Raw genomic sequence first — 14,863 nt, forward strand, 5'->3', positions numbered from 1 at the left:
ACTGTTAGAATATACTTGTTCACACATTTCTGTGTCAAAGGTGTGTAGTTGAGCTAAGGGGATGGCATTTGAGGTTGAACTTAGGCTGTTCTTATTCTTACATTCAATGACAAGTACAGATTAATATACTTAAATTTCTCAATAAGAAATTAAAAAAAGAGATGTATGTGTTAATGGCAATTCCCTTCAAACCTTAGATAATGCTACTTCATTGATAAACAAGTTGGACTTAATATGAGACCCACAAATAATATAGCAAGTAACAATAGGCTTAAGATAAATTGAACCTTTTATTTCTTCTGAGTTTAGCAGATTGCAAAGATGGAGGTTTTATGCAACAAAGTTGTTGAGATTAGCCCACCTTTCCTATGTGCAGTGCAGAAAGATGTAAGTGTAGCTGTTGCTGTCGATGAGGATCAAATGTAGCATCATTATGTAGGAAAGAAGAAACCCACAAACCCTTGGAGTGAACCTCACCCCAAGGACTCCTATCATGTGTCTGTCAAACTCAAAATTATTTTCATTACTGTGATCTTCCAGTTTTAGTCTGTTCTTCCTGAGAACCTTCTTTGTTCTTTAACGTTGCTCCCTACTCTTTGTGCTGCTTTCTTACCAAGCGTGGAATTTGGCTTTTAACTCAGCCAGTGGCTTCAGTTCATTCCCTCGAGTTAATAGACAGTGAGTTTTGGGAAGCCTCCCTTTCGCTTCCTCTTGCCTTCAGAAGTCAGACTGATCCGTAGCAGAGATTGGGCATTGAGGTGATGATTTGCTTGCACTTCTTATCTATTTCCTTTGAGCCACCATTTACTCTGCATTACCTGCTTTGACATAAGCCCTTCGACAAATAGGAGCAAAGAGAAAATGTTAGTACTGGCATAGAACAGAGGGAGAGACATCTTTGTTTCTTAAGATTATATGCAGTGGTGCAGCCTCCACATTTTAATAAAATTAATTGACTTTATTTTTTAGAATAGTTTTAGGTTTACAGCAAAACTGAGTGGAAAGTACCGAGAGTTCTCACATACTCACTCCCCCTTCCGCACATACACACAGATTCTCCCATTATTAACATCTTGCTTTACTGTGGTACATTTGTTACAAGGATGAACCAGTACTGATACCTTATTATTGACTAAAGTCCATAGTTTACATTAGAGTTCGCCCTTTGCCTTATACATTTGATGGGTTTTGATATGTGTGTAAATGACATGTATCCACCATCACAGTGTCATACAGAGTAGTTCCACTGCCCTAAAAATGCCATGTGCCCCACCTGTTCCCCCTCCCTCCCTCCTTTCTAGCTTACACACTGTATTTAGGCAAAATCCATTCATTTCTTCTACCTCTTAAGAAAGTAAGTTTTTTTCTTTGACTTTTCATTTATTATATTAATACAAATGATGGTAAAAATAGTAGAAATTTTAAAATGGGAGAAGTCATCTTTTTTCCTAATAAGTAAATTGTTCTTATTTGGTCCTATTTTTTTCTAGCCCATGTCTTTATGACTATTTAGTCATGCATGGTATAATGATATTTCTGTCAGTGACAGGCTTACTTACATATGAGATGGCTTTCCCATAAGATTATAACATTGTATTTTTACTATACCTTTTCTATGTTTAGATACGCAGATATTTACCATTGTGTTACAATTGCCTATAGTATCAGTACGGTAACATGCCGTACAGGTTTGTAGCCTAGGAGGAATGGACTATACCATATAGCCTAGGTGTGTGGTAGTCTATACTGTCTAGGTTTGTGTAAGTACATCCTAGGATGTTCGCACAACAAAATTGCCTGATACATATTTCAGGATGCATCCCTGTCATTAAGTGACACATGACTATATACCTGATTCTTTGTGAATTGTGGAATGGATTATCCACAGTTGTAAGTCATAGTGGGGCTTCAACCCTGTGTTATGCTTATTTCACTCCTCATTACTATTACCGTATAAGCATGGAGAGTGGTGGGTTTGGTGGTTTTGACACTGTGCAGAGACTTTCCTGGGAAACAGAATTAATATAATAGGACACTAGAAAATGTTTGCAAATAACATGGCATCTAAGCATAGAAACATTCATAATTAATGGTAGAGTTTATTCTTCTCATTAATCCACATACTCCAGATTCATATCCCGTCCCCTCTCTGTCTAGGTTCATGCCAGAACCCAACCTGCCTCCCCTGCTGCTCTACGACGCCACGTCTCTGCCTGCAGGTGCAGACTCACAGCAAGTGATCAATATTGACCAGATTCGGGAGAGGCTCCCTGAGCTCCCCAGTGTGACACGAGAGAGACTCGTTCAACAGTATGGGATGTTGCCAGAACACAGCTTCACTCTGCTGGTAGGTATTGATTGGGGGCAGCAGACTGGGTGGTGCTCTGCAGAGGCCCCTCCATGCACAGTGGGCAGCTGCGGGCTGTGAGCAGAGCGGGCAGGTTTCTTCAGTTGTACTGTTGATGCTGCTGAGAAGAATGGACACACTACCTGTGCCCACTACCCTTTATGGTAAATGCTTCTCATGAAACTCACTGTCATATTAGTCGTTTCTTTTTTGTAGAAACAAACACCTGTTCCCAGTAGCCATGGAGACTTCTTAAAGACAGTCCAAATGTTATGGACGAGTGTGTCGGAAGGACAAAGGAAATTCAATGTATAGGGTTTCTGGATGTCTAGCACTATTGAACCATGACAGGGTCTGGCAGGATGTAAGGGTCTCAGAAGCCAGCCAGTTGTTTTACCAATCATAGAAGAAAACATGTATTCCACAGGAGATGCTGAAAGCTCTAACTAAAGTGTCTGTCCTTTGAGGCTTGAGGATGCATCTGAAGGGGCCTGTAGAGCGTCTGACACTACTGAGATCTGCTTAGGGATTTTCCATCCTTTTCAAAGCTACTTGGGGCTTTGCAGTTTTCTTTGTCATGGCAACATTAAAGTGACACAGCATCAGTGAGCGTAGCATTTTGTCACAGTTGTCTTGTTCCTGTCTGTTAGGTAGGAAGTGGAAAGTTTTTTTGCTGCATGTTTGGGGGAGTAGGTATATGCCACACTCATCTTTTGGAGCAGCAGAATCTGGCCATTCTGGATTTTTTTGCTTTTTAAATGGCCACTGATAACTACATAGGGATGTTAGAACATACGTATTTATATGTATATTGATAAACTTCAATAACAGCAGCCTAGCAGTTTATAGTACAAAGTAGGCAACGAAATGTGTGTTGATTGAATGATTCTCTCTTTAGCATCCATAAATCCTTTACTTTGAGAAGCAGAGTTGCTCACTGCCTCCTGTGAGTTGCTATTGTATCTTACTCATACCTCTGTGATTATGTCACTATTTTAATTATTTATTAATTTATCTTGTTCAGCATCTTGAAGGCAAGGACTGTTTCATCTTCTCTGTTACTCAGCACAGATTAGCGCACACTAGCAGTGGTTAATGCCACGTGTTTTGACTATGAATCAGTCAGCATTCAGTACAGAACGCCTCATAGCATGAAGCCTCTTACAATTTGTATAGTTTTCCTAGGGTGAAGTAACAAAACTGAGTTTTAGTCTTACACATCTTTCCCACCATCTTGGCCACTTGAATTTCCAGCCTACTTGAGATACATGCTGAATTCCAGAGCAGCATTTTATTCCTGTTTGCCAGATTGCGCAGGGGATGAGAGGGCAGGGACCAAGCTACTCAACCTCAAAGACATCAGTCACCTCTCTCCACGTGGCATGAGGTAGTGTATGCTGAACCAACGTTCCTTGGCCGTTTCTTTGCTCAAGGCTATGATTTCAGAGAAGAATCCACTACATATGTTACATATTATATGAATTTTAACATATAACATGTATAACATACATGTTATATGTTTTTTTTTGTTTTGTGTATCCACTGTCTCAATAAGAAAAGTGCGAGGACTTTTTAGAATCTCCTCTCAAGGAAATGACTATTTGTGTTCAAGGCACTGTCTGAAAATATATGCCCCCTTCAGAGAGCATCTCCATTGGATTGTCACACTTGGTGTTAGAAGAATGTATGATGAGGACAGCGCACACCTCACTGAGCACTAGCTGTGTGAGGGCAGGGACATTTCTGCATTCGTGTTTATGTCCCAGTCTTCATTCATTTATCCTCTATGGTGCCAAAAGCTAGTGGGCCTTGGATAAATGTTTGCTAAGGGGTAGCAAATGAGTGAATCTATGTTTTAATAGTTTAAGGCCATGTATAGGGAAACTTACCTTTGATTATGGAGTTCAATACTATTATTACCATCTCCTGTATAGCAGGTACTGAGACAGGGACAGAGACAAAAAAAAAAAAAAAAAAAGCCCTAAGAGTTTATATATATATACATCACACTGTAGCTAGCCAACCCCTGGACAGATTGCAGTATGCAATAGACAGTTGCATAAGGTTAGGATCAGAGGCCAGAGGAGGTAGCAGTTAACTTGATTGGGATGAAAAAGGAAAACTCCAGGAAGAAGGTGGTTTTTTAACCATTTTTAAACTGACTTATTTTTTAATACCTTAAAGACATGCTTACTTTTATAGCTTGCAGATAATGTATTGGGTGATTAGTTGTTTTTTTTTTTTAAAGAGCTAGTACTTAAAATTTCCAAGATGAGTGAGAATGGAATGAGATGGAAATGGAAAGAGAACGGTTCAGACAAATTGTTTTCCTGAAATTAGGCAGCCTGAGTCCTTTATGACTTTGTAATCATTGGAAGCTGAGTTACTCATACCCGAAAATGATATATTCGTGTTTTTTCCTGCCTTCATCAGAAACACAACAGATTGCTGAGAAGGGCAGATGCACAAATCTAATGAACCATCTTTCAATTTAAAGAGTACCCAGGAGTATTCATTAAATAAATAGCAGTGGTGGAGGTGAGCTCTGCAGAGCTTCACTCCAGCTCCGTGCCTTCCGATTGCTTATTAAATTAAGCATTATGCACATTCCCACCCCCACACAACGCTCTACCCACAAATAATCAGAAAACTTCAGAATTTAACTCTAGTCTTTATCCCGTCATTTTATTGTGCCATAGGCACTGAATTACATATTATTAGCATTATCCTTCATATTTATAGAACTCCAACATCATACCTGAGCATCTGCCACAAGATCTGGCACACAGTAGGCACTTGGTGACCGGCTGGATGGATAAGTGAGTGAATGGGGCACTGTTCAGTGCATAGGAAAAATCCCAGGAGAAGTAGTGCTCCTGGTGAAAGCATCCCTGTTTCCAAAGGGCAGGTACATAAACACCCTTTCATAACCCAGAGAGTCAGGGAGTGTTACACGTGTCATTGAACTCTGGTGAGAAGGCCTGGATTGCTGCTTCAACCACACCAAGTACTGTGACCACATGTATCCCTTGGTCCCTCTTACTCTTACATTCCAAATTGGTTTCATTATGACATTAAATCAAATCAACATTCTGATTTTCTCACCTAGACCCTCCTGGTAATCCCTTCCCAACAAAAAACCTGTATTACTGATTTTTCCTCTGGCCACATAAATATCTTGCCTCACCTAAAACTTCAACCTATTTGGCCAACCTTGCTTCTGTATCTTACGTCAAATTGCCTTAAGTTCTGATCTCATATCTTAAGATTAAGGAATAGAAATGTGGAAGGTAAGATCCAGGTATTCGGATTCTGAAAAACAGGAGATTCTAATAGCATAACAAGTTTTTCTCTGAGTCAGTATTTCCAGGAATAATTATTAGAAGGATCGGGATTACGTGCAGGTGCATTTTTCTCAGCCACATCTTTCCAGGCTGGTTTTTGTGGGGGCCATGTCTTCCTAATGTCTGTGCCTTACGTCACTCAGAGAATACAAAGGAATTGCAGCCATTTGCCCAAGCAGCACATACAAAGGGCTTGCAGCATGGTTTATCTTATACCACTTTTTAACATGTCCTATGACAGCCATCTGAGGCAAGTATTGTTGCTCTCCTCACTGACAGGTGTGCAGATGTCACTGTTTTGGTCAAGTGAATTTCGCAACCATGTGTTGGAGCTGAGTTCAGACTAGGCCGACTTCAGGGCCCAGCTTGGCATCTCTAAGCTCTACCTCCTGTTTGCACATCTGACGTGCTACAGCGTCACATGGAGATAATGCTTTTAGTTAACTGCTGTTTGGGTTCGCTTTTGCTCTATTAGTAGAGAAAATAGAGTTTTTACTTTTTTTGCTATTTAGGCTTTATACAGTCCCACTGTTTCATAAAGCGCAATCACAGAACATAGATTCATTTAAAAATTTTTGCCACTCTTATTGGTTTTCAAGATGCCAGACTGGCCCTATAAATAAACGTAAAGTGCTGTCTACTAAATCTGGTGAAAATCAGTCAACACCAATGAAAAGCAGAAATCATGTCTATTTTGTAAGTGGAAAAATTAAGTCAGAAGAAAAGTAATGTATGCTGTCCTCTGCAGCTCGATTTATTTTGTTCTAAAAATTTTCTGCTGTAGGCACTTGGCTGCTTCTGTCAGAATCACAGAGAAGTGTCTCCACATACATAGGGTAGAGTTTGCTGGGTTTGGGGGATGCTTTTGCCTAGGGCCTCGTGTCCTTCAGCCCGGCACATAACAGACTCTTGGAGATGAGCTTGCAGGGCAGCTGGCTGTATATGAAGTGAACGGATGGAAAGCCCTGCAGCCCATCTCGTGTGGGAGATCTCCATGGAGGGAGGCAGAGTATTCCCAGTGGAGTGTTTCGTGAGGGCCTGACGCACTCGCCACAGTGCCCTGTGCTGTTTTCAGGTGTAAGTGCTTCAGCTTTTCCATGTTGCTTCTAACCATCCTGAGTAGGCCCGCAGGGCAGTGAGTTAAAACATTGACTCAGGGACAGATTCTCTTGTTCTAGATCTCGCCTCTGACGCTGAGGAGCAGCGAGGGCTCTGTAAAGGTAACCAGAGCTGTTTGTCTCCCCAGCGGAGAGAGGAGGGATGACTCACTCACCCCAATCATGGCAGACATGGCAGAATCTTCATCAAATCTAACAAAAATCTAAATACAGCCAAGCAGTACTCCCAAGAATATGCTCCCAGGGAGAAGAGTACTGACACCAAGTAATGCACTAAACAGTGCATCAGGAGACACGCAAGGCATAATTTTAGAAAAATCCAGCAAGGCCCCCATGAGGCTATCTATCGGAAAATGTGATTGTGAACCCTCAAGTTGTCACCTGTGCTGCTGCGTGTATGTATGTGTGTGTCTTTGTATTCAGCCTCGAGACGTGTGGTCTTATTTGAACAACTTCATTTTCTCCAGCTGGTTCTTACCCATTTAAAGTCATAATCGTTTGTTTCTGACATCGTGGAAAAGGTTAAGGTGTCTCCAAGGGACAAAGAAACAGAAAAGATACTATGACTATAGCTGGGTGTTAAATGGATTGTTTTTAAAGAATTTTACTCTACATCTCTAGTAAGCTGGAAATGGCCTGGTTTGCTGTCTAGATGAATTGCCTATAAAATATTTTCCCATGATAAATATCCATATATCCCACATGTAATGCTACTTTAAAGCTAATAGTTTGAAATAATATCTGAAACCATATTGACTGGTTTTAGACTGGCCAAACTGACTGAGGTACAAAGTACTCACCTTCTAACTGCTGTTGAAGGAAAATCCATTTGGTCAACATTGTTCTGCACCATATTTCAGCTCCATGCAATTTTCAAAATCGATTTTATTCATTTTATAAAAATTGCATCCAGTGCTTGCCAGCTTAAGGGTGCTTTAACACTTAGTCTTTACACTGGAAAAATAACCAATATTTTATCCTGGTAAAGTTGATTAAGAAGATGCATGTTCTGACTCTACTCCTGCAAAACCAGCAATGCACTTCTATCAGTGCAAGTGAGGAGCGGCTTCGGGAGGCGAGGCTGCTCTGTGCTCAGAGACATGTGGCCCCTCGGGAACCTGGCCACCAGGGACAAAGTGCAGGGAGGAGTTGAAGTCCTGTGTGCCCAGCCTTGGGGACCCAGAGGGGGTTCTTTCCCCAGCCCCTCCTGAATACTGATTTCCTGTGTATGGAATAATTACCTTTTCAGGGCAATAAAATGTATTGTTTCAAGTTTCAGGCAGATTTTGGGGAAAGGAGCAGATCCACACTGCCTTCATTGCTGTTTTTAAGCTCCAGCCAGAAAGCTGCTATTGAGCAACACAGTTCTCTCCATGTTGGGACTATCCGACAGACAATAGTGGTTTTAGGTACATTGAAATGCCATCAAAATTGGTTTCTTGACAGCTTACTTCTTGTGTCCCATTCTTGCAGATACCGTCTTTTAACTATGCCGGTCGTCTGTGAACTTTTATTACATGAATTATTTGGATTTTGATTATTCAAGGGGAATTCTTATTCCCAAATTGGTTTCCTTCACCATCTCTCCTAGAGTTAATACATGTCAGAGAATGTAAAGTCATTTTCACATTAGTCTAAACACACCCCGAACAGAACTGGTACCCCGAGTTGAACTCAAGATATGTCTACATACTTTCAGTATGTCTTTGCTGGGAACAAATGAAGTTGTTGGGACCAGAGTTTTTCTCAGATTTTAGGGGCTCCCAAGCACTGCTGGGAACATGACCCAGAAGTGGAAAGTGCGGGGACCACAGTGGGACCATAGACCTCTCATTGCACGTTCCCCAGGACAGCGCGGAGAGCACACTGTGTGCTAGTCTTGCAGGCGGCAGCGATGGTTCAGGTCCCCCTGGCTTTCTCCTGACATAGTCAGGTGGAAGGTTGTGTTTCCTGCGCCAGCCTCACACCACCAGTTAACTCCCTTTTGCTTTTCCCCACTGAAGAATCCTCTCTCGCTGAGTAATGTTTCTGCCTACAGGAGGACTGGCTGAAAGATTTTCACAGCCACTTCTTGTTTCTGTGAAAAGCAGAGGGAAGACTCGTTCACATCTCCCACCCGAGCCACCGCCCTACTGAATGGTCTGAGCCTTAATCCTGCCGCAACTTCTGCTTTCTGCCCTGTCGCTGTCCCTCTCGCCTCTGCTTCATTTCCATCCCCAACACTAGCATTTGGTGTTTCTTTCCAGGCCATTTTGTTAGATAGCTGTTGGGTTTGCATTTTGGTTTTCTTACTTTGTAAGAATGCCCAAACTCACAGGAATAGGAGGGAACCCAGAGCCCCACGGATGTGCCACTGACGGGCCTCTTCCAGGGTCTGCACAGATGCTCCGTGGCTGCTGTCCCCACACCCCTGCCGTGCAGCGGATGGGCACAGTTCCAGTTTGTGTCTCCGCAAAATGACACGTTATGGCGTGCATGAGCGTCACGCAGATGAAGCCACTGCCATTCAGTCTGCAGATGTGGGGCCTCTTTGGTCAGCTGCTCTCACCATAGGCATGATCTGCCCAATTAGGTGTGAGTTCCCCATGTTAGAGGAATTAGAATGCAATCGTAAATCAAATACAAGCTGCTTGACACCAAAACTGTATGAGAAGCAATGGGATTTGTCTTGTTCTGGGTCTGGGCATGCTCATACTGCCTTCTCTGGGGCAGGGGTAGAGGATACAGGAGCCAGGCATGAGGTGATGGGGGCTCTGGCCACCCTATGTCCCCTGGAACCAGTATGGAATGGGTGGTGCCACTGTCTTCCTCCCTGATCTGGGAACAGGTGTGTGCCATGCCACAGCTGAGTGCCTAGGTGTAGGCTGACAAAAGCAGAAAGTGAACTTGCCAATTTCTAATTTCTAAGCTAATTTCCTTGTAACATTTTTAATATGAGAAGAACCTTTGAACAGCTGGCAGCTATCAAATAAAATAATGAAATTGGCGGAAAGTGCTTTCTCTTGAGCTCCTTGTCTCACATTGTGCCTGGCACTGATAGGTGCTCAGTTTCAGTCCCCAGGAAGACAGGGACCATGACCTTTCCTTCATCAAAGGCAGTGCCACACAGAGGTGAAGAGCACAGACTGCAGAGGTTCGAATCCCAGCTCTGCTGTTTTCTGGCTGTGTGACCTCAAACAAGTTAGTGCCTCAGTGTCCTCATCTGTAAAAGAGAGGCCCAATAGGACTTAGCTCATAGGGCTGTTGTTGGATTTAAATGAGTTTATGTCAAGAAAGTGCTTAGACCAGAGCCTGGCCCCTGGCGCTATAGCTGCCGGAACTATGGTTTTTATTGTCAACGGCAGCCTCATGCAGCCGCCCACAGGGCTGGTTGCCAATCTCTGTGGCAAGTAGGTATCAGTAAATACTCATGAGAGCCTTTGAGTAGCCCAGGATTGCTCATGTAGGGTCCCTTGTAGCTGCCAGGACGCTCCCTGTCATGTGAACGACTGTTCCACAACTTCATTTTCTAGGCTGCTGTGTGCTGTCAGAGGCTGCCACCGGGCAGCTGTCGCTCTCAGGTTTCACCCTCCTTATAAATATAGTCCAGCCGCACTCTCTGGCCTTTCATCAGATTCACAGGGTATGAGCGTGACTTAGAACAAGAAATGCATTTGAGAAATCAGCCTTCATCCTATTCCAACTGGAGCATCTTCTGACATTTTGTCGTCTCTGAGGGTAGAATGCAGGAGGCAGCTTTGGGGCAGATGGCTTCCAGGGCCGGACGCAAGGGTGAACTGAGGCTCCTTCCCTGCATAGCTGTGGAGGCGAGGTGACCCCTCTGCCTTGCGTCTTGCCAGCATTGACCACTGACAGATGCATTAACAATTGAGGGCTCCTGTGAGCGTCTGCGAGACTGAGCTGGCTCAGGCTCCGGGTGTAATTGAATGTTTTGGGAAATGTGATTAAAATGTGAAAAAGCTGCTTCCGAATCCTAGAGCTGTAAAGACTGTGTGGTGTTATACAAAAGCCAGGACCAGTTGTCCCTGCCACTCGAGCCATCTCTGAAGGAACAATTAGAGTCACCATCAGCCAGGAGGCCTGACTCGCTGTGTAGCTGAAGTTGCAGTTCTGTCCGTGTAGGATGGATTAGTCCTGAGTTGAATGCCTGCTTATTGCTTTTGAGGAGGACATTAAAGGTCCCCTAATGCTGTGGCCTTTCTGCGTTGCTCTTAATATGATTTTTATGTAAGGGAATTACTGGCTCACTGTTTTTCTGAGAAAACCAGATGGCTGCACTGACATGTTCACCAGAGACTTCTGAGATTTGTGCCAAGCTTATTAGCATTTGCCAATCTCATGGAAAAACTAAGAAAACTAGAATGTGTGTGGGTTTTTGTTTTTTTTTTTCTTGAAAAGTGGGCTTCTGCTCGAAAGAGCCAGAGCTGGCAGCCCACGTGCAACTTTTATTGATCCGTCATTCCCCGGGCGGCGGCAGCTCAGCCTCCGCCAGCCCCGCTCCCTGCAGCTCGCCCCATCGCAGTCGCAGATATTCCTGTCTGCTTTAAATTGTGGACTGAAACCGTGTATCCCCCAGTGAAGTACAGTTCCAGCTCAGAGAGGCTCCATCACAGCACTGACGTGAGAAGACAAACAGAAATCTGACTTGCCGTGTAATCCATCCAATAAAAAAACCACCCAAGGGTAGAGGAATAGATATTCATCACGTCCCAGCAACTCAGCCAAGCCTGGGAGTTTAAGTGCAGTATTTCTAGGTGGATTTAGAAAACCTTTCCTTGGCAAAGCAAAGAGTTCTCCTCCTGACAGCTCATTTCACCAGTGGGCCAGCCTGTCTGGGTTAGAACAAAGGGAATTCTGCCCGTCTGATTTGGGCCAGATAGCAGTTTTCTGCTTCCCCAGTGACTTGTGTACCATTGTGGAAGTTTGGATACTTTTCCATAAGTTAAACAGAACTTTCTCTTCATGTTCCTGCATTTGCCTTTATCTGCAGTCAAGCTTTGTCTGCCGAGGTGGCCTTTGCCCTGGGTTAGCATGAGCAGAATAATAGCATTGGCTTGAAAAGAGATTCAAGAGATGATTATGGGATTATTCAGTAGGCTTGTCACTGGAGAGTTTATCTGTTACAAAGGGCATGTAGTTTTTTTTTATTGTTATGGAATTTCTGCTTTAGTGACTGCGTATGTGTATATTAAACAGCATTTACAATCACTAAACTTTGAGAGCACTTTTGTGAGTCTATCTTGCTTCTTCCCACTATCTTCTTATTCTAGAAAGTTCTTTTGGTTAATGAAGGGTCTCTGAAAGGAGCTGGGGTAGGAGCCTTCACTGCAGTGTGAACTTAAAAAGGAGCATTTCAAGGAAAATACGGTCTGATTGGAATTTCAGCAGGGAAGGGAAATCTACTTAAAATATCTACCCTCCGCATTAGGAAATTTCAGCATCCCCTACCTGGGTGGAACAGGTTTTTATTTTTCTTACTGAAATATTAGGTGTGGACTTAGCTAAATTTCTTGATTCTGCCAAATCTATCTAAGCCTGCAGCGAGCCATAGAGTGTAACTGGACGTGTGCCTCAGTGTCGGTTGTGCACATAACTGTGGCGATTCCAGTATTTAAAGGTGAACGTGGTATGATAAAGATCGGGCTCAGGTGTGATTCACCACAAACGCTCGCAGACGGGAGACCCTCGTTCTGTCTGGCGATACTTACCGAGCACTGACTTAGCCGAGGTTATAAAGTGAACAAGGGCAGCATGGCCCTGACCACCAGAGGTGACGGGCCAGTACAGTCTTGGTGAAACAGTCTCCTTGCGAGCAGCCACCCAACTGCTCGCTTCCCCGGAGCAAGCTGAGGGGCAGAGCCAGCTGTCCCCGGCTCCACACAGGAGGCCTGGAAGCCGCCCCCTCCGCCGGTTCTGTGGCCTACGTGGGGCTCCTGTGCCCATGTTCTCCCTCATTTTGGAAACATTCCAGAACCATCCCTGGCCACCTTTTGGGAAACTGGGAAGATGAATACAGTTATGATCCCCTTTTGATTTTTCAGAGGTAGAATATTCTGTTTGTTCTTTTTGGATTTGCTTTGGTTTCGTACCTTCTTTTCTAGTAATCAGTAGGACTTCCAGCAGAGAACAGGCCTGGAAAGAGAAAGGACACTAAACTCAGGCCAAACATTGTGGCCCAGTTTGCAGCTCAAGGATGAAGGTCGTGGGCCACACAAGGCTGACACAGGGAAGACCAGCAAGTTTGGGGCACGTTGCATTTCACCATCCTCTGGTCTGCTAAGCTGGGGCTCTCCAAAATGTGTTTATTCTTTTGAGAAAATGCTACACAAATGCTGCACAGTGTCAGTAGTAGAAGTAGAATACTTGCCGTCAACTGGAAGTGATCAGAATTTTCTGGTGACATCTCAGTGTTTAGCAAAGAAAAGTAGCTGTCTCAGAGGAGGCAAAGGGCGACAGTTTCAGATTTGCCTTCAGAATGCTGATCTTTCATTTTTTTGAGAGGCTTTATATAATTTTTCTTCTTTTTTTTTTTTTTTAACAGAATGAAGTTGGCCTACTGGAGTTCTTCCAAAATGTGATAAAAGAAACTAGGGCAGAGCCAAAAAAGGTGACTAGTTGGGTCCTCAACACTTTTCTGGGCTATTTAAAGCAACAGAACCTTGCTGTGAGGGAGAGGTGAGTGAGGTGGGGATTTCTTTCTTCCTCTATGGTGAGCTCTGTGTCAGTGGCGGAAACAGGGCAGGGCCAGCTTTTGGCTCTCCCTGTTCTCCCTCAGGATCTCCTGACAAGACACAAACGTGCCCTGTGAATTCCAGTTTCTAAATATGTTCTCTGTCCTGTGGGAAAATGCGTTTATTTGTTCAAATCCCTGTGCATGATGTCCTTTGTTCTGTGCTGGGGCCAGGGGTTTCGAGGTGAGTAAGACAAGGCGTGTACAAACTTGGGAAGGACACAGGCCTGTGAGAAAACAGTCCCCTCGGTCTGATCCTGTCACGCCAGAGGTGTGCACGGGGTGCTGTGAGTGCACAGAAGGGACCGGAAGGGAGGCGGGGAGATCGGCCAGGGTTTTGCTGAAGCGATGCTTGAGCCAAGCCCCAAAGAAGGAGAAGGGGTTGCCAGGGGTGAGGTAGGCAGTGCAGTGCCAAGAGACAAGCAGGCCTGCCAGCCCCAGGATGCCCAGAAACGGTGGGAGCTGAGGCAGGCAGGCAGGAAAGATGGGGACAAAGCTGCAGAGGTGATCCAGGGCCACCTAGAGGGCTGTGTATGCCGTTATCAACAGCTCTTGGAAGCTGTAGATGACAAGCTCATGCCAGTTTCACACTGGGGGAATGCAGTATGTCTTAGTCAGCTCAGACATAACCAAATACCCCAGACTGGGTGACTTAAGCAACAGACATTTATTCCCCATAGTTCTGGAGGCTGAGAAGTCCAAGATCAAGGTGCTAGCTGATCCGGTCCTTGGCGAGGGCCTCTTCCTGGCTTATAGGTGGCTGTCTTCGTGTTGTGTCCTCACATGGTGAGCGAGGGAGTGGGGAAGAAAGGGGAGCACAGAAAGGGGCAAGTGAAGGAGAGAAAGCCCTCTGGTCTCGTCTTACAACAGCACCTATCCCATCATGGGGACTCCACCCTCATGACCTCTTCTAAGCCTAATTTTTTCCCAAAGGCCCCATCTCCTGATACCATCACATTGGGGGTTAGGGCTTCAATGTATGAATTTGGGGTGGGGCGGGTGGGGTAGGCGCAAAGATTCCATCCTTAATAGGGTGGAAGAACAGACTAGAGGCAGAACCTCTAGTCTGCCTCTTTGGGGACCTCCTGCAGGAATGCCCCAGGCCTGGGCTGCGGTGGCAGTGGCCAGGCTCAAGTGAAGTAGGCCAAGTCTAGAGCAACTAGACTTGGAGTCGCGTGTGGGCACCACTCCAGATTGCTTGCTCGGGCGATGAGGTGAGATGGGGGACAGACCCTTCAGTCGAGTGAGAGGGAAAGGAAGAGGAATAAGGTTAGAGGGAAGGGGCAAGGAGGATGCCACATTCCACGTGGACGTGCTGAGTTCA

At 44.6% G+C, this 14,863-nt stretch overlaps 1 protein-coding gene across 1 annotated transcript in view; it reads left to right on the forward strand.

Annotated features, from left to right (window-relative positions):
• GATB (glutamyl-tRNA amidotransferase subunit B) overlaps positions 1-14,863 on the forward strand; it is a 71,470-nt gene that overhangs the window by 42,561 nt on the left and 14,046 nt on the right. The window contains exons 9-10 of the mRNA XM_012783713.3: positions 2,158-2,347; positions 13,351-13,484. Of these exons, the coding sequence (XP_012639167.2) occupies positions 2,158-2,347; positions 13,351-13,484 (324 nt within the window). The remainder of the gene's footprint in view (positions 1-2,157; positions 2,348-13,350; positions 13,485-14,863) is intronic.

The sequence above is a fragment of the Microcebus murinus genome, chromosome 15 (genome assembly GCF_040939455.1).
Source record: "Microcebus murinus isolate Inina chromosome 15, M.murinus_Inina_mat1.0, whole genome shotgun sequence".
In the NCBI taxonomy this organism is placed as follows: Eukaryota; Metazoa; Chordata; class Mammalia; order Primates; family Cheirogaleidae; genus Microcebus; species Microcebus murinus.